Below are 20,821 nucleotides of genomic sequence, written 5' to 3' on the forward strand. Positions count from 1 at the left end.
TTAAAATAGATTAACTAGCAAACAGCTTATATTGTAATAATTTATTTTTTTAATTAAAAGAATAGAATAATGTGTTTGTTTATATTGCTCTATTTTCTGTATGACAATAACTAAACATTCCTAACTATATTTAAATACTTTAATTATAGGAATTACTACTATCCATGTTTTATTAGATTATAAATGAAACACATACATACAAATATTTATCAAATATTGACAAAACAAAATCTTTTAGATGACATTTTATATAATATTAAGTTGATTTTTCATTAATAAATAAAAAATACGACAAAATATTATTACTTAAAATTAAATTATATATTTTGATACAATCAGATACACAACACAATTAATACATATCAATAATCCTATTTAATAAAATATTATTGTTAATTACATGTTTATTTATCATTATGAATCATTATAGATTATTATTTTCTGTTTGCTCATTTCTATATTCCTCATTCTTTTAACAACTTTTGCAAAACATTTAGCATAATAGTCGTATTAAATTATTCTATTATACCAGGTCCCATTTTAAAGGACCCACTCAAATATCTCATTGTCAGAAACACTGCGTTAAATCGAAAAATGTTTCCTACAAAAGTTGTAGGGTTTCGAGGGGGACATAACATAGTAATATTCATTTGAACTTGGGCGGCGTCTCCAAGGTTAGTGAAGGTTAACCTTAAGTGAAGGTGAAAATGAATTTTGAAGAAAATAAAAAAATGCTTCAGATAAAAGTTGTTCAAATTAATTAGTAGAAAAAGATGTTATAATAAAAAATATGGGTTTCCATTTAAAATATTTATTCTTACCTTCACTTGACCTTGGAGACGCCGCCCAAGGTCATATGAATATTACTATGTTATGTCCCCCTCGAAACCCTACAACTTTTGTAGGAAACATTTTTTGATTTAACGCAATGTTTCTGAGATATTTGAGTGGGTCCTTTAAAATGGGACACCCAGCATGTATAAGCTATAATTCCTCTATTATAAAAGCTATAATTTTTGCATTATATTTGAATCATTTAAATAATTTCTTGAATCTTCTTTCTCTTCTTAATATATATCATTTTTTTTAATGTCAAACATTTCTAACTATATATGTTTATAAATTCTGCACTATTGTCCAAAAAAAAAAAAAAAAAAAATTAAAATTATATGATTGTAATAATAACTAATATAATTATTATATAAATTGAGAATTAAGAAGGCTATAGGAGCCGTACGCGGTTTCCGGTGCGTTGATTCCAACGAAATTTTAATTTTTCGTTGGAATTAAATACTTGTGCACGGGGCACGAAGGAGATCGTCGGAATTAAAATCTCGAGTCGAGATTATTTCGAAAAAATCTTGGCAGTATACCAAGTAAAAAATTCGTGCCCCGTGCACAAGTATTTAATTCCAACGAAAAATTAAAATTTCGTTGAAATCAACGCACCGGAAACCGCGTACGGCTCCTATAGCCTTCTTAATTCTCAATTTATATTTATTATAGAAGGAGTCTTTATATTCTTAATATTTAGATTACGTCGGCTGAAAAAAGACGTTTACAAATAGTTATTTAAAAACCGAATGAGAAAAGTATTGTTTCGAAGGGTCTGAATAGCTTAGAGGTAAGAGCAGTCGCCCGGCAAGCGAAAGACTCGGGTTCGATTCCCGATTCAGCGACTTTCGGACCAATATTTTTTCTCGCTTATATTTCATTGGGGGGGTCAAAGGGGATCGTCGGAATTAAAATCTCGAGTCGAGATTATTTCGAAAAAATCTTGGCAGTATACCAAGTAAAAAATTCGTGCCCCGTGCACAAGTATTTAATTCCAACGAAAAATTAAAATTTCGTTGGAATCAACGCACCGGAAACTGCGTACGGCTCCTATAGCCTTCTTAATTCTCAATTGATATTTATTATAGAAGGAGCCTTTATATTCTTAATAATATAATTATTAATAATAAAATAATTAAATATGATAATTATAATAAAAAATATAATAATTACATATTAAATATATAATAATAATAATAATAATAATAATATAATTCAAAACAATAATTTGTAATTAAATATAATTAATTATTATATTTAACCGCGAGATTTCTAGCCCTTGTTTTCAATTCTCTTTTGGCAAGTTTTGCTAAACCTATACATGGAAAAGCATCTAAAAATATTACTCCAGCACGAAGCTTATATTGATCCTCCATGGTACTCGACACCAAGTCTATTAATTCTTGCTCCGTTACCTACACAAAAAATAACTGTATATTTTATAAAAATAATTGTATATTCTCCTCAACACATACACAAGAAATATATATATATATATATATATATATATATATATATATACATATAGTTTTCGGTAATCTTATACCTTAATACCTTTATGCACGAAATAATCAGACTAATCATATATATATATATATATATATATATATATATATATATATATATTTATATGATCGGGCTCATTATTCCGTGCATAAAGGTATTAAGGTAAGATTACCGAAAACTACATATTTTACAAGATATTTTAATTTTATGTCAAAAAATTGTTACCTTACAATTCAAAAAGTACTTAAGAGAAAAATATTTTATTATAGTGTTTTGGAAAGCTCTCGAGATAAGCTACAAGAATATGCAATGAAAAATAGTAGGTTCTATTTAAGAAATTGGTGAAAAAGGTGACCTTCACGTAAAGGTGACCTTGATAGCTGACTTTGAAACGACTATCCAAAGTAAAATCTTTGCCACTATCTTATGTTCTTCAAGCCATGCAACTTTTTTTGAAACATTTTTTTCTAAAATTACATGATATCGAAATATTTGACCGTCAAAAATAAAATGGAACACTCTGTATATGTACATGTATATGTATATATATATTATATATATATATATATATATATATATATATATAATATACATATATTTTAAATCTTGATATACAAATTCGACTGAACAACCTCCCCGCGGTGTACATCGGGTAATGCAAATGCCAGCGATTGAAAATCAGGTCAAGGTCATCGATGTTTTCTTAAATGGAACCCTCTATTTTTTATTGCATATTCTTGTAGCCCTTGTCGAGACGTTTTCAAAACACTACTTGATGTCTCTTCTGCAAGCCGTTCCCAAGATATGAAGATTTAAAATTGACATACCGCTGGCATTTGCATTACCCGATGTACACCGCGGGGAGGTTGTTCAGTCGAATTTGTATATCAAGTGGCTATAAAAAGGGCAGACTTTGTGTGTGTGTGTGTGTGTGTGTGCTTCTTTAGTAAAACTTTTATCTCTCTTTCTCTACCATTTTCTTATCCTTTCCTTATCCTTACATTAAAATAACCAGAAGAAATATAATTAGAAAAAAGTTTTACTAACACACACACCCACACACACATACACACATACACACACAAAGTCTGCCCTTTTTAGGGCCACTTGATGTACAAATTTGACTGAACAACCTTCCCGCGGTGTACATTGGATAATGCGAATGCCGATGATATGTCAAATTTGAAGCTTCGTATCTTGGGAACGTCTTGCGTAAGAGACATCAATAGGTAGTGTTTTGAAAACGTCTCGACAAGAGCTACAAGAATATTAACTATTTTTGTTCATATTTATAAAGAATGTCACATTTTGTTTTCTGCTGTCATTCCCAATTTTTTATTAATAATAATAAAGAAATGCTAAGAATAATCAGAATCTTCTTCAATTTTAATATAAAACATAAACATTCAAAGGAATAAAGATTCAAAACATATTACTATCAGCTCATGCTTGTTTATATATGTGTAACGAGAAAAGTAACTTGTTTAATAATTTATGATTTAATACAATAAATGCATATTATTATATATATATTGAAAATTGCATGCTCGCAAAAAATTTTCAGTCGATTTTTTTCTAAAACTCATGTAAAAGAACAAAAAACTTTATTATTTTTAATTTACATTTGCATAATAAATTACCTTAATTTTAATTGTAACACTTATTTTTATATACTCTGCATAATTCCTCTGCAGGTACATACATGTATAATTTAAAATAATAATTAAAAGTACTAATAAATTACCATAAAAAAAATAATAATTAAATGTATTATATACTTATCTGAGATACATTTATTATATTAAAAAATAATAGACGGACGTGTCTATTTCTAAAATGTTTAAAGAGTTAAGAGTTAAAATTTTTGATAAATAAATGAAAATCTCAGAAATAAGTTTATTAAAAATTATGTTATAAAATTTTTTAAAAAGGTTATTTAAATAATTTTCAAAATTTTTAAATTTGCTATCGCTAAATTACTATTTTATAGTCTCGTACTGTGATTTCATTATAATTGCAACAAGATTATACCTTTGCACCGGGTATTTTAGTAACAAAAGCAACAGGATGTTCACCATCTACTGGATGAGGCGCTCCTACTACTATAGCTTCCATCACTGCTGGGTGTGTCATTAAGACACCTTCAATTTCTCCAGGGGAAATTTGATATTCTTTGTACTTTATAAATTCTTCCATCCTATCGATAATAAAAAGTTCCCCGTTTTCGTCAAAATAACCGAAGTCACCCGAATGCAGCCATCCTAAAAAATTTCAAACTTATCCTTATATGTGTGTGTGTGTGTGTGTGTGTGTGTGTGTGTGTGTGTGTGTGTGTGTGTGTGTGTGTGTGTGTAGTATATTTTCTCCATAAAAACTTATCTTTTTAAAAAAAGAAAATTCGCCAAACGGCATTAACTATAGATACCAGTTGTAAAAAAAACTGTATTATTGTAAATTATTGTTATACAAAATAGTGCTATTTTAATCTATAGAATTCAGGGTTAAACATTTTTAAAAACTTGGTGTTGTCAACTTGAACAATATACTAATGTAATAAAATTATTAATATTGCCAAGTTTTTAAAATTAAAATCTTTCTATTTTTATATTTCTTTTTATATATTTTTTTATTAATTTATATTTCTTATTTTTTGAATAACTTTTTAATTTTAAAATAGGAACGAAGTAAAGTCGACCCAACTAGCCAAAATTATATTTATTTAAAAAACACACAACGTTTCGACCATATGGATGTGGTCCTTATCAAGTGTAATACTGAAATAATACAGTTTTAAATCATAAGTGTGAAACGGTTTGATATGTCAAAAGTTAGAGATTTTTTACATACTTCATTAGTAGAGGTGCAGCCAAATTAACGATAACGTCAACTTTTCCATAATATAGTTACAACATATTTAAATAAACATAACATAAATTCAATTTTGTCAAAACATTTGAAAGAGAGAAAAAGAGAAAACGATCCTATCGTTATGATGATTCGTCAAAAACTAAATATATAAAGCCAAAGATTATACGACCTTTATAATTTTATCATAAATGTTATTGAGATTCTCAGTGTCTTTATGTAGGTTAATTGTATTGCTAACTTTTTTGATAAAAAACGAAAGAGAGAAATCGCAGAGATGTTTTTTATCAAAAAAGTTAGCAATACAATTAACCTACATAAAGACACTGAGAATCTCAATAACATTTATGATAAAATTATAAAGGTCGTATAATCTTTGGCTTTATATATTTAGTTTTTGACGAATCATCATAACGATAGGATCGTTTTCTCTTTTTCTCTCTTTCAAATGTTTTGACAAAATTGAATTTATGTTATGTTTATTTAAATATGTTGTAACTATATTATGGAAAAGTTGACGTTATCGTTAATTTGGCTGCAGCTCTACTAATGAAGTATGTAAAAAATCTCTAACTTTTGACATATCAAACCGTTTCACACTTATGATTTAAAACTGTATTATTTCAGTATTACACTTGATAAGGACCACATCCATATGGTCGAAACGTTGTGTGTTTTTTAAATAAATATAATTTTGGCTAGTTGGGTCGACTTTACTTCGTTCCTATTTTAAAATTTTACTAGCGACTTTTTAAGTATCTAATTATTATTTTTAATTTTAATAGTATTATTTTTTAGGAAATTAAAACAACCATTTGTACAATAGTTTCTCCTTTCGGTTAAAATATTTCTATTTAAAGAAATAAGAAAAATAAATTAATATAACTTTTTATTCTTATTGTAAAATACTTTTAACTGGTTGGTTTGAGCAAAAGAAAAGAAGGTCCTTACCTTCCTCATCAATAACATTTTTAGTCGCATCAGGTTTTCTGTAATAGCCATTCATCATAGTCACTGCCTTTATCCACAATTCTCCCGGATTATTCGGACCAAGAACATTTCCGTTTTCCGAGTTTACGATTTTTATTTCTATATTCTCGAGTACAGTCCCGCAAGATCCAGCCTTGTGATGCGGCTGCTGTAATGTTCCAATTGCACATAGTTCTGTTATTCCTAAAAATACAAGATGAATAATCATATTTCATCACTACAAATTTTCCTTTATTTACTTATTATATATTATCTTATTCATTATATATTAATATTGTACTTTTAATATTTGATTACACTAAAATATATACCTACCATAACTTTGTAACATTTGAACATGCGGTAAGGTACGTCTCATTTCTTCTTGCACTTTTGGCTTCATTACCGCACCAGTGAAGATTATGACTTTCAAAGATGTTAATGAATAATTTCTTACATAATCCGCTTTAAGAAATCGAATAATCATGCTCGTGCTTAAAAAAATCATCGTTACCTGAATAACAAAATGAGAATAAAATGATTTAAATTTTCGTATTACAATACGCCAGGAAATGTAAAACCATGTTTTGTAATTTAATTGATGCATTATAACACTCTATATATGAGATATTTTTTATATTCTCCAAAAAAATATTTATGTATATAACTTAAATTTATATAAGCTATTATTATAAATTATTCGTATATAATTTATTATAATGGTAGACATCTTTTACTAATAACAAACGCTAATCTCCGGATAATATATAAATAGGCTCTAAAGGCAAATTAATAGCATTCTTTTAAGAATGATATATTTTTATAAATATTATATCAAAATCATTCAACTTTGTTTAAAAAAAAATTATCAACTTTATTACAAAGTAAACTCGTAAAAGCATTATTATTATTTAATGCTTATAAAAAGATATCTTGCAACAAATTATATAATTATATAATTCTGACATTTATATTTTATGTGTATCTTAATTATTATTGTTTTCAAATTATAGGAACTGGTAGAGAATTTAAAAAATTTGCTCTTATGACTTTACTAAAAGAAATTTGATACAAATGAAGTAAATGATAACTTTTGATTGAAACAAGTTATGTATATATTATCACAATTTTCTCCATTAAATTACGACTCCGCACCTTGTATTTCTCGATCAATACACACGTCATCTCTTCATCGAATTCCGGATACATAATCACTTTAGTGCCCTGCACAATCGATTTTATATTCATCAGTATCCCGCTCAACCAATGAAATGATGAGAACCAAATTAACACCACTTTGGTAAAATCTATTATCTTTGTATCCTCATTGAGACATATTAGACAATAATTGGACATTTCGATGCCTTTCGGCATCCCCGTGGTGCCTGATGAATGTATAATGCACGCCGTTTGCTTGATGTCATCAGGCTCGACATACCGAAAATTTGCCGCTTCCTCATTGCAATGCATGCACAAAATGTCGGAAAATGTCGCGATCGCATCTGAATGTTCGCCGAAAACCACAATAGTGGGATTGAAGTTGCTTTTTTTAATCGCTCTCAAAATAACCTTCATGGCTTTTTCGTTGCAGAAGATTACTTTTGGTGTAGTCATTTGCATGACATGCAGCGCGACTTCTAATGACAAATAGCACATAAGTATTAGAGCAGACAAATAATATCGGGCCTCTACCGGGACTCGTTCCTAGGACTCTCCTCTTCTCTAAAAAAAAACCTTGCGAACCCGCAAATGTTTGCAAATCAAATTTCTTTTAAGGGTATTTTATCTTTTTAACAGTAGTTTGGGCCGATATACAGGGTGTCCGGTAATAGTCACGCCAACCGTCGTGTGCAGATTCCTAGGATCATTTGGAGACGATTTTTCCTCAGCGAAAATGTCGAGGGAGGTCATTATTTTTTGCATGTTTTCAATTTTTGCCATCATGTATCTTTGTAACTAAGCCTTAAATTAAAATTCTATTAAAGTAAACTCTACCTAAAATTAACTGAAGAATGTGAATTTATTATTATTTTATTTCCACAAGGTTTAGTTTGCGAAAAACCCTTTATTTTCAATTGCTTATAACTCGAAAATTATTGGTGTCTCGACATTTTTGCTGAGGAAAAATCGTCTCCAAATGATCCCAGGAATCTGCACACGACGGTTGGCGTGACTATTACCGGACACCCTGTATAAAAATATATATGTGTGATTCTACAAAAATAGAAATTTTTAGCGGCTCTAACTTTTTTATACTTTAATTAACATTAAATTGGATTTTTTTTCCATACAAAGTAAGATAATAACTGAATTTATATATACAAATAATAAAAAAGAGGCAAAGTAATGTATTTATTTTTATAAATCATCTTATAAAAAAATAAGAAATTCTTAGGTCCTTGGCGTGTCAAAAAGAATTCAGATTACAACACACCGTCACAAAATAATTTTAGAATTATATACAATTTTTTTGTGTTATAACTAATTTATATTAGTCACTGTTATTAACAACAGTATTATTTAATTTATTGAATTCTATTTTATTAATAAATAACATTATTAAACTTTGTCCTAAGTTTTAATTTTCAGTCCCCCGACATTAAAATTATTTGCATTGTAAAGTCATATATGATCTCAGCAAAATAGCTACTTGTACCGAATGAATGAGTTTGAAGTAAAGTTAACGTACGTCAGTCATTTTTATTCATTTTTATTTTTATTCATTTTATTTCGCGTGATTTGTTATGACGAATACGTGTTAGGTCAACTTCTCAGTCCTCTGGTAAGGGTTATGTTAAAAGTTTATTGTTTTTATTAACTTTTATTTAATGTAAATTATGTATAAGTTTAACTTTTAAATTTTCTTCAACTATTTAAACTTCAATATAATTCAAACGAGATATTTTTCATTTATAAATCTCAGTCCGCTAGTTTTAAGTCCCCTGGTTTTCAGTCCCCTATTCTCAGTTCCCTGGAAAATAATATGACAAGAGACTAAGCACTAACCGGGGGATTGATAAATGTATATATATTAAAACGAAGGTATGTTTGTATTTAAAGAGCGTCTTGCATTGTTTCTTGATAGTTATTGGCAGTTATCTTAATATTTTATTTACCTATTTAATATTCTTTTACAAAAGAAATTTTGTAATTGTAGCAACTGTAGATTTTTTTTCAAAAGATACTAGTTTTTAGTTTAAATATAAAGTTTCAAATACTCTTATTCGTTAATTCTTTTATTTAAATCTTAGTTCTTTGGAAATCTTCCCAATCCCCTAATCATATGTTTTGGAAAAATGCTCATAAAATACGAGGCGTATTATTAAAGTAAGGTCCGTTTTGAATTTAAAAAAAGATCTTAACATATAAAAATAATTTATTATAGCCAAAAAACTTCTACAAGCTTACTTTATTTTTCCACATAATCATCATTGACTTCCACTTATTTTTTATATCGTTTCAACAGTTTCCTAATTCCATTGCTTTAAAAGTCTGCCGCCTGTGTCTTGAACTAGTTAATAACGCCATTCTTTAGTTCGCCGTAAGGAAATTGAATAGATAACTTTGAGGTTTTTGGACCAAATGTTATAAGTGACAGTAAAGTTAGGCAATGGTGTCGTTTGTTTAGAGAAGGACGAACAAATGTTCATAACAAAGAGCGTAGCGGTCGCCCAACAATGATGACAGAAGGTTTAATGAAAGAAGTAAATACAAAATTATTGAAATTATTGAAATTAAGGTTTCAGAATTGTCTATTAAATTTCCTAAAGCAAACTAAAGAACGAAAAGAAAAGCGAACTAAAGAACGACATTACTAACTGGTTCGACACTGGCGATGGACTTTTACGACAATGGAATTAGGAAGCTGTTGAAACGATATCAAAAATGGATGGAAGTCAATGATAATTATGTGGAAATATAAAGTAAGCTTGTAGAAGTTTTTTGGTTATAATAAATTATTTTTATATGTTAAGACCTTTTTTTTATTTCAAAACGGACTTTACTTTAAAAATGCGCTTCGTACATATTTTATTGACTGGCTGCTTTTATAACTATAATAACATATCTTGTTTCACGTCATAAGCCAGTTATAATCCATTAAATATATTAAAAGGAATATGGACAAAAATAATATCAAATAATTTCTATTTTTGTAGAACAACTCATATCTCTTATTTTTTAATCTAGACTGCAAAATATATCCAAGTGCATTTAAATCAGAATTTACGCAAGATTTCTTATTTGTCAGGAGGTAGCCACTCATCGCTTCGTAGTGCATATAAATACTAGAAATTACATATATTTATATTTATTAAAAATAATGCTTATTAAATTATTTATATACCTACTTATATTTATTAAATATAATAATTATTATTTATAGTTATTAAATGAAACAAATAATATATATTTAAAAAATTTTAAGTAAATAAGTAATAACTAAATAACATAAAATAATAAATCAATAATAAATAATAAATAATAAATAAATAACAAATAATAAATAAATAACACCAATGCCACACTTATACATAATTATTACTATATAATTAAATCAAGTGACGCGATAACGGCGTGACACCAACTATATAAAAAAAATAAGACACGTCAGATCAAAGGTACCGCGCCACTACCAAATAGTTTATCCGGAATTTTTCTGCCAAAATATTTTCAGAACTAAAGCTATAATAAAAAATCTAACAATATTTTGCTTATGTAATGTGAATATAAGCTATCGATTGCGATCAGTTTGAAGATGATTGGTGCAGTCAAGCCCGAGAACTCGAAAATTTGTACTCAAAAAAGTAATATTTTCGTGGTTTAAGACTTTCAGTCTTTAGATCTCACATGCATAATTTCGCATGCACACACGCAAATCGAGTTTGTCCCTAATAGCAAATTCGCAATGTTACGACTGACGCAACGTTCCCAAGATGTGAGATTGTTTAGCCAATCGGAGCTGTTCTTCAAACAGCCATTTTTAGGTTTATCTGTAGGTGGTTCAATACATCGATTGTCTCTTATATGAAAAAGGTATTACCACGAAATAGACATTATTTAATGACATTATTAACAATGTAAGTATTTTTATTTTAATAAAATATGTTATTATTATTATTTCTTCTTCTTCTATTTACCCTCTCTTTTAGGGGTGTTGAAGAGACTGGACGGGACACTGCCAAGTCCAGTTTCGCTATATGAGTATAGTGATTAGAAATGTTTTTGTTATATTGCAAGTTTTTAATATGATGGCTTTTTGTGCTACTTTGTGGTTGTATATAAGTAGTTTTAGTTGTGTCAGGTATTTTTTAAACGTGTTTGGTGTTATGCCTGTTACTGACATTATTAGTGGTATTATGTATACTTTTTGTTGTTTCCATATTCTTTGTATTTCTTGTGCTAGTGGTGTGTATTTTTCTATTTTCTCATTGTGCTTATGGTCTATATTTGCGTCATTTGGTATTGAGATGTCAGATATGTTATTTTTTCTCTTTTCTTTATGAATGTAATATCTGGTTGAATTTCATTGTTTTGTCCGTGTGTGTCGTTATATCCCAGTATAGTTTGTATTTCTTATTTTTAATGATGGTTGTTGGTGTGTATTTGTAGTATGGTGTGTTGTTTTGTTCTATGTTGTATATATTGATAATTGCTTTGTGTATTATTTTGGCTACTGTGTTGTGTCTTTCTGTATATTCTATATGTTTGCTAGTAATGTACATCCTCCTGTTATATGATCTATTGTTTCCGGGAACTGTACATTTTTTACATTTGTCGTCCTATGTATTTGGATCTTTAATAATGCGTTTTAGATAATTCTTGCTTGCTATTACTTGATCTTGTATTGCTATTATGAATCCTTCGGTTTCTGGGAATAGTTTACCTTGCTGTAGTCATGTATATGTGTTTTTTGCGCTTATGCATTTGTTGCTCATTATGTAGCGGTGTTTTCTATATAGCTGTTTTTGGGCCTATGTTTCTATTTTATTTTGTACGTGTTCATTTCTGTTATGTGTGTCGAATTCGTGATTTTGCGCGGCTAAGTTTAACGGGGTGTAGTTTCTATCTGTTTGTGTTATTGCTTTGTGTAACCTGTTTTGTTTACTGTGAAAGTATTGGCGTAATGTTTGTATTTGTCTTGCGTGTAGTGAGTGTATGCTTATTAAATCTCTGCCTCTTTCTTTTCTGTCTATTGTTATAGTCGTTCTTTAGTCATGCTTTCGGGTTATTATTATTATTATTATTATTATTATTATTATTATTATTATTATTATTATATTATTATTATCATCATCATCATTATTATTGTAATTATTATAAACTCGTCATTACTGCTTTTGTCGTCACCAATGTTATTGCTTCCGTTCGCATCGTCGCCGATCTCAATTACGAAAATAATATTAGACAAAGTATTATTTTAATACTATATATATTTAATTTCATTTTAAAATTATACATCATATACTTTTTTATTGTAAAAATATGTATTTTTATAATAAAGAGAGACAGCATCAAAATCGGGACATAAGACATTTTAAAGATATTTTTAAGATGTTTCTTAGATATCATGTCATAAGATGTCTTAAAGACGTCTTAAAGACTTCTTAAAGATATCTTTTTTCCTCGATTTTGGACATGTTTCGATTTTGATGCTGTCTAGGACATGTAGTTAAATAATTTTTTTTCTAATAATACATAAATATAATTTTTATTTTTATTATTATTTATTATTATATATTTATTTATTATATATTTATTTATATATTTATTTATTATATTTTATATATTATCAATAATAATTATATAATTTTATATTAATAATATTTACACAATTATTATTATGAAGCGTAAAAAATAATTAGGAAAAATTTCAGAGATATAGGATTTAGTAGCAAGAATATTAGAAATCAGGCAGGAGACATCTTAATAAGAAACGAGGAAAGGGCGGACAGGTGGAAGAATACTTAGAAAAGTTATATTCTGAGCAAGAATTAGGAGATGCATTAGAGGAGGAAAATAGTGTTGAGGCAGATGATTTAGGAAATCCTTTAATGAAGGATGAATTTGAGTCAGTATTAAAAAACTTAAGAAACAGGAAAGTGCCAGGTATAGATAGATTATAGGCAAAAGTTTTGGAGTACACAGGCAAAGAAATATTGCATTATCTGTTCAAACTAGTTAGTTATGTATACGAGACAAGCAAGATCGCGGAGGATTACAAACGGAACATCATAATAACCCTATCATCATAGTAACCCTACCGAAAAAGAAAGGCGCAGATGTGGAAATTTTAGAACCATTAGTTTAAGTTTCCACGCGTCAAAAATATTAACTAGGATCGTACAAAAAAGATTGGAGAAAAGAGGAAATATTATGAAAAGACCAATTCGGGTTTAAACAAAACAGGGGAACGCGCGAGGCTATTCTAGTTCTAACAATAAATAAAACAATAGAGAAAAAAAGATCTACATAGGATTCGTGGATCTGGAAAAAACTTTCGACAACGTAAAGTGAGAGAAGATGTTCGAAATACTAAAAAATGTAGGGATGAAATATAGGGATAGAAGATACATAATTTGTACAAAGATCAAACGATTATAGAAATTGAACAGAAACGTAGAGAAATGAATATTCGAAAGGGAGTAAGGCAAGGATGCACGTTATCTCCGCTAATTTTTCAACTTATATATAGAAGAGGCAATCGGTGATATTAAGGATAGAGCAGATTTCGAACATGCAGGACAAAAGATTAAAATGCTTAGATTCGCGGATGATATAGCAGTATTAGCATCTAGCAAAGAAGAATTGGAAGTGGCATTGAAGGAATAGAAACGGTTCTGACAGAGATGTATGGTATGAAAATTAATAAAAGAACACCAAAATCCTGGTATGTAAGGGGCGCGAAAATAGGGCTAAAACTAAGATACAAATTGGAAAAGAGGAGCTAGAAGAAGTAGCGGACTTCTGTTACTTGAGAAGCCAAATAACTTGGGATGGTAGGAGCGATAAGGACATAAAACAAAGATTAGCACAGGGCCGAGTCGCATTCAACAAAAAGAAAGCAATGCTATGTTCCAGAGCGATAAATTTGGAAACTCGTAAAAGGCTTTTGAAGACATATGTGTGAAGCACGGCATTGTATGGTTGTGAAACGTAGACTGTGGCGGCAGCAGACAGAAAAAATTGGAAGCATTCGAAATGTGGTATTACAGACGCATGATAAAGATACCATGGATAGATAGGGTTAGCAATAGGGAAGTATTAGAAAGAGTGAAGGAGGGAAAGAGTATATGGAATGCGATAAGGAATAGGAGAGATAGGATGGTTGAAGGACACTTGCTGAGACACAAAGGACTAATTCGTGAGATATTAGAAGTAGAGATAGTAATAAAAAGAAGCAGAGAAAGGCCCAGACTAGATTACTGCTCGCAAATAGTCAGAGACATGGTGTGATCTACCTTTAGGGAGATGCATGCATTGGCTCAGGATAGGAAAGAGTGGAGATACACATCCAACCAGTTTTTGGACTGAGAACTATATGATAATGAATTTATAAAATATATTAATAATAATAATTAATATTATTATTATTTAGTAATCATTCAGACGTCCCAAATACTGTCGCTACCTATCCCGTCACCATCCGTCTCGTCATTACTGCTTTTATCGATACTAGCAATGTACTGCTATTGATCGCGTCGTCGCCGATCTCAATTACAAAAATAATACATATTAAACAAGGTATTAATTTAATATTATTAGAGTCATTTAAATGGTCTAAATCGTTTTGACTATACAAATAATCATTTTTAAAAATACAAAAGTAATTCTTTGATAAATTTTATATCAGATCAGATAATAATCTGCAAAATTAATGTATCATTTATACTTGGCTGAGTAGCTTTGATTTTATATTTATTTTTGAGCTACATATTTTTAAATATATTTTTAAATTTTATTTTCAAACTTAGAAAAATTTTTATAAAGCATATTTACTTACAGTGTCAAAATTTTTTATATACTTGGCGTGTTTCTTTTTCTTTTATGACAATTTTGTTGTGATAAAATAAATAAAAAAATCTAATTAATATAAAATAGATAAAATAGAATAAACTAAAATTGCACATGCGCTATTATTAGACTTTTATTGTTCTCTGATTATTAATTAAATATAACGTAGCAATGTTTTTAACTGTTATCGCAGCAGAACTTACGCAAGTCCATGTCCTCGTTCCACGGATTAAAAATCGCGTTGACATAAACCGCCGCCAAGCAGGGCACAATGGAATTGAGATGATTATTTGTGCACACACTGACAACATCGCCGGGTTTGATTCCTTGTTTTTGTAACCACAATGCGCATCTCACGACTTTGTCTTGTAACTCCGTATATGTAACTACTTTCTCAGTGCACGCGTCCAACTATAAAATTATTGTTATTATAGTGTCTTGTAATCATTAAACGTGCATTTTATTGTAAATTATTTAATCATAATTAAAATGACATCGGATAGATCTGAAGTATTTTATGCAGTTTTTTGAAAATGTTTATTCGATATGAGATTAATATGCAAATTAAATTCAATAATATTAAAAATACACGATTGTAAGGTAATATTATTTAACTATTTTATTACCTGTTTGTATAATGAATAACAAAATTGAACATGATTACATTCGATACTTATTATTAATATTATAAAATAAGTAAGTTAAATAAGTAAGTTAAAATCAATAATAAAATCCTATTAAAAAAACTAAATTGCAATTAAATTTTAAGCAACTTTAGCAAACTTTAGTTTATCTATCGTTTTTTTTTTCAATTGTATTCATAAGAACACCTGTCAAGAATAAAGGACCATTTCCTTATAGAAATTGGGTTTCGGTGAAATTAGCTGAAACTTTGCAAAAATATTGTTCATGTGATGCTGATCAAAAGTCAACATTGCCGCGACCCCCAAAAATCAATCGTTTGATCTCTATGAGACGTTCTTCTTAATAACTGATACAGCGGCAACAGCATTATCAGGCCTATTGTACAACTGAATATACTTGAATAAATGCGTGTATGTATATGTGTGTGTGTGTGTGTATGTTATGTATCTGTGTCGATAATAAACATATGCGCGAGTGCATTACATCATCGTTCGAAAAAAGAACAAAAAATTAAAGAGTACCTTTAAAAGTTTTCTATTTTTTGTCTAAAAATGAGCAAAAATATTACATTTATGGGCTCGTAGTTTAAAAACTAGCATATTTTGAAGGTCGTGCCTATTTAAATTTCTAATCGGCATCACACAAAGTACACTTTTTTATCATTTTGGTCGATTTTAACGGCGGCCACTTTTTTCATAATATTAGTGCGTGGTCCTTTATATTACAATTACTTTTTTATTTGCTGCTGTATATAGTATGTATTTACATTTTTTGTAAATTATATTCAAACAGCCATAACTTGATGAAAAAAAGTCGTACGGTCATGAATCAAAATTTGTTTGTAAGTTCTTGAATTACACTTTCAGATGTTAAGTTTATTTAGAAATCAGTTTTCCTTTTGCCGCAAAAAAATGTTAAATATGGTCAAAAACGCCATTTTTGGCTTTTTTCATTTCGAAATCCTGACGTGCTAGGCAAATTCTGACAACGGTATCGTGTTCAGCGCAAAAAAATCCTCTGGAAACGTACTATCGCACTTCGAAAAGAATTTTGTGTCCCACTGTGTAATATATAATAAGTTTAAATACAGCCTAATATTTTAATTATTATTTCTTTTAAGTATTATACAATTTTAAAATATATTCTTTTGTTTTATGACTTTTTTTTAACTTGATTGTGTACTATGAGTACCTTTAAAAGTTCTCCTTTGCTGAAATATTCTACATTTATGTTACGTGTAAAAGTTCACTTACTTGTGCAATTTTATCTCCATTGCTCTTCATTTTATCCCATATTAATTTTGCAAGGCTATTATAGTTAGTTATATAAGGCGACACTTTCCCTTTATAAACATTATTTTGCACAGTAAAAGCCTAAAATTATATATAATAAATGAGTTTGTTACTTTAAATAATTATAATATTTTTGCAAGTCGTAGTAAACTTGCATTCGTATCTTTAATCTATGTATATATTACGTCATATTAATGGTGACGTTTTATTGAAATATTATAAAAAATTATTTAAAAAAATAATTCATAGTATTGGCGCGAATGTTTTTGCACTTACTCTCAAATAATTTGTAGCCATTTCGCCGAAGATATTCGAGTTTTCGATCCCAGGTATGAAGTGTATGATTAAAAACGGACGTAGAAATTCGATAATAATTCGATAATACCACTGCGCACATTACAAATAATTGCACTCAATAAATTGTTTATGGTCGTCTCATTTAATTAAATAATAATTGATTATTAATATATATGAGTTTAAAATGAAAGTTTTTTAAATAAAATAAAAGACCTTAAATATTGCAGTTTTATATATGTATATATATGTATATTCTTTATATTATTTTTTATTGTTTATATTATAAATAAATTTACGTTGCAATTTATTTGTAGCGTAGTTTTCTATTTTTGTTAAACAATGGGCATGAAAATTTACCTTATTTTTAATAGATATCATAATAATATATAAATGTATATAGTAAAAAAGGATAACATATGAAACTTAAAACTATAAGATTCGAAGAAAAGTATATGTATAAAATAATAAAAATACACGCACACACCATACGCACTCTTGTTTGTAAAAATATCTTACAATTTTAAATCATCTACTCACAATAACGTCTAAATTAATCGTGTTCATAATAAATTTAAATGTTATTTTGAATTTATATTGTATAACAAAAATATCTATATTTCCCTATTTGTACTAAACAGAGATTTAATAATTCAAAATCTAACGTAGCTATTTAAAACGTCGTTAAATGTTGTAAAAAAAAATGTATGTGGCGCTACTATTATGACATTATTCTAGAAACATTATTTTTTATTGAAATGCAAAGTTCTCTGGCATTAAATTATTTTACTTTCAAATTTAATTTAGTTTTATATATTTTATATACTATATTAAAAATTGTTATACAAATCTATTATTTTAATACTTAAAATGTAATTGCTGCGTCGTATGACTTTTTATCTAATCTTTCTTTAAAGATAATAAATTAAAAAGTATTTTAGTATTTTTTAAATATTATAATATTTTATATATATATTACATATTGAGTATATAATAATTATACTAGGTGTCCCATTTTAATCGATCACCCCAAAAAAACTTTTTCATTTTTGATTGTACAACAAAGTCTTTCAAATAAAAGTTGTTTGATTTAGAGGGGGGGCAGAAAATAGCACTACTGACTTTTCTAAAGAACACTTTTTAAGGTCATTATAAGATCATTTAAAGATCATTTATGCTTTTTAAATTTCATTCACATTTAAAGATCATTTATGCTTTTTAAATTAAAAAAACCATATTTTTTTATATATAAAGTATTGAGGTAAAATCGTCGAAAAATGAATATTTTACAACATATTTATAGATAGTTTATGCAAAATTAAGTTAAATTTAAGTATAAAATATCTCGTAATCTATTCATTTTTTGGCCAGCATACACTTATAACTTTTCTGTAAGTTAAAAAATATATCTTTGGTAAAATATTATATACGGAGTGCTTTTTTTAGGAGGAATGGTCAGCTTTCTAGAATCATAATTCTACACATTATTTTATATAAAAAGTTTATATAAATATGTGTTCTATTCTAAACAATTATAAAGATACAACGTGTCCAATTTTAAGAACGAATACATTTATTAACTTAGTAGAGCTAAATGCTGTGAAACAATTATATTAAATTTTCGTCGTTTCCTATTACCATGATTACGAATGTAAACATTAGATCACGTTTGATAAGTCCTGTGTTAGTTAAAATTTTTTTTTCTGGTGTAAATTAAAATTTCTCATATTTACTAAAGCCAAAATTATGATTAATTGAAATTATTGTTTATTAAACAATATTAATTATTTAAATTTATTGTAAGCTTAAAATTTAATGTAATTGTTTCATAGAATTTGATCCTATTAAGTTAATAAATGTATTTGTTCTTAAGACTAAATACGTATCTTTATAACCGTCCAGAATAGAATACATGTTTATATAAACTTTTTTGCTTAAAATGATGTGTACAATCATGTCCCTAGAATGCTGATCATTCCTCCTGAAACACTCTGTGTAGACACAACCTCTTAATAAAAAGAAAATACTTTGATTAGTTGGATACTTTTAAAATAATATAAAATACTATAAAATAATATAATGTAATTAATAATATAAAATAGATATACCTTTTTACTTGGCATTTAGCTTTATTTAGAACATAAAATGAAATAAAGTCTATTTAAAACATAAAATATACTCTTTTTAAAAGTATACAAAAATATCTTAATCATTTTTTTAAACTAATTAGTATAAAAAAATATTTTCAAAATTAGACACATAAGAAACTTTTTTGAAAAATACAGAGCATTAGAAGATTTAAAATAGTTTGTAATATATGTAATATTAAAAAAATTAAAAAGAAATAATTATCGAAATGTCATAAACAATAAATAAATTACTCATTCTAGCAATCAGTCGATTTATGACATTTAAAATTGCACAATACATTTGACCTTTTGCATTTGCACAATTTAGAGAATTAAAGAACTTTTCCTTACAATTAGATTTTATAAAGCCTTGGCCTCTAAATTAAAATTTTGTAAATTAAAAGCTTTATTAACGTTATGTTAATAATAACATTAGTAAAAATCTTGATTTTATTTTTTAACAGTCAAAGTCTGAATTAAGCTTCACTTAGGATTGACTAGTCAAAGTTCAAAGTGATTTTCTTAGTTTCTCTTTGACCAGTCATGATAGTTATTCCTAGGATTGACTAAAAACATACTAGTCACAAGCCGAAACACAAAACTATTTCGGGCTTTGACCAAAACGCTTGGTTGTTCCGCACATTGATCAGTTAATCCTAGGAACGCCCGCGTAATGGGGTTTGACCATAATATATACATATATAAAACTTGACTATAAATGTTTTTAAAATATTTATTATGATTTTTTGGATTATTTTCACAAGTACTATATACTCCTAAAATTTGGCACTACCTTTGTTATAGCTTGTAGATATTTTGTCTCATAAAAATTAAAATGTGTATGTATATGTCAAAAATATCTAAAATAGAATTAAGCATTTATAAGTCGTATTACACAGAACGATACATTAATATTAAATGCCAAAACGTGAGAAAAACGTACCAGTCTCTCGAGACCACGAATTATAAACAATGTTCTTACTAATGAGTTGAGGAAACTGAACTTCACCTATTTATTTACACGATAATAATGCTAACTCGATTCTTTAATTAGTCATACACTCCTTGCAAAAATAAACTTATCTAATATCAGTGATGCTAAGACACATATGCTTAAAAATTGTGCTTATTGATTGCACTATGTGTGGTGGCCATGTAAATATAACAGTCATTTGCAATATATTACTTGTAGATTAATCTCATGACATTGAAGATATGGTAAATAGAAACATGGAAGTTATGGTAATTGGAAACATATTCTCGCTACTTTTATTC

At 27.9% G+C, this 20,821-nt stretch overlaps 1 protein-coding gene across 4 annotated transcripts; it reads right to left on the reverse strand.

Moving 5' to 3' along the window:
* Positions 1 to 1,982: 1,982 nt before the first annotated feature.
* Positions 1,983 to 20,559, reverse strand: LOC145947005 (uncharacterized). 4 transcript variants are annotated; one of them, XM_083056777.1, is made up of 10 exons: positions 20,490 to 20,559; positions 20,340 to 20,406; positions 17,400 to 17,510; positions 17,085 to 17,204; positions 15,390 to 15,597; positions 7,330 to 7,811; positions 6,511 to 6,688; positions 6,157 to 6,378; positions 4,416 to 4,601; positions 1,983 to 2,249 (listed from the first exon to the last, which is right to left on the reverse strand). In XM_083056777.1, exons 3-10 carry the CDS (start codon positions 17,418 to 17,420, stop codon positions 2,194 to 2,196), a joined length of 1,473 nt encoding a protein of 490 aa, XP_082912903.1. In that variant the 5' UTR covers positions 17,421 to 17,510; positions 20,340 to 20,406; positions 20,490 to 20,559; the 3' UTR covers positions 1,983 to 2,193. The 4 variants fall into 4 exon arrangements, with proteins under 4 accessions (XP_082912903.1, XP_082912899.1, XP_082912900.1 ...); XM_083056773.1 differs by having other exon boundaries at positions 4,372 to 4,601; positions 20,490 to 20,558; XM_083056776.1 differs by having other exon boundaries at positions 2,128 to 2,264; positions 4,372 to 4,601; positions 20,490 to 20,558.
* Positions 20,560 to 20,821: the final 262 nt, after the last annotated feature.

Source organism: Prenolepis imparis, unplaced genomic scaffold (assembly GCF_030444845.1).
Source record: "Prenolepis imparis isolate NDT839.2.m4 unplaced genomic scaffold, iyPreImpa1.0 SCAF_36, whole genome shotgun sequence".
Lineage (NCBI taxonomy): Eukaryota > Metazoa > Arthropoda > Insecta > Hymenoptera > Formicidae > Prenolepis > Prenolepis imparis.

Bases quoted from the DNA above. Each gene is read 5' to 3' on its own strand.
- LOC145947005 (XM_083056773.1), bottom strand. From the start codon at position 17,420: ATGGCTACAAATTATTTGAGA. The intron at 6,379-6,510 runs GTAGGTATATAT...TTGTATTTTTAG, and splicing joins TCAAATGTTACAAAGTTATG to GAATAACAGAACTATGTGCA. The intron at 4,602-6,156 runs GTAAGGACCTTC...GAAATTTTTTAG, and splicing joins AAATGTTATTGATGAGGAAG to GATGGCTGCATTCGGGTGAC.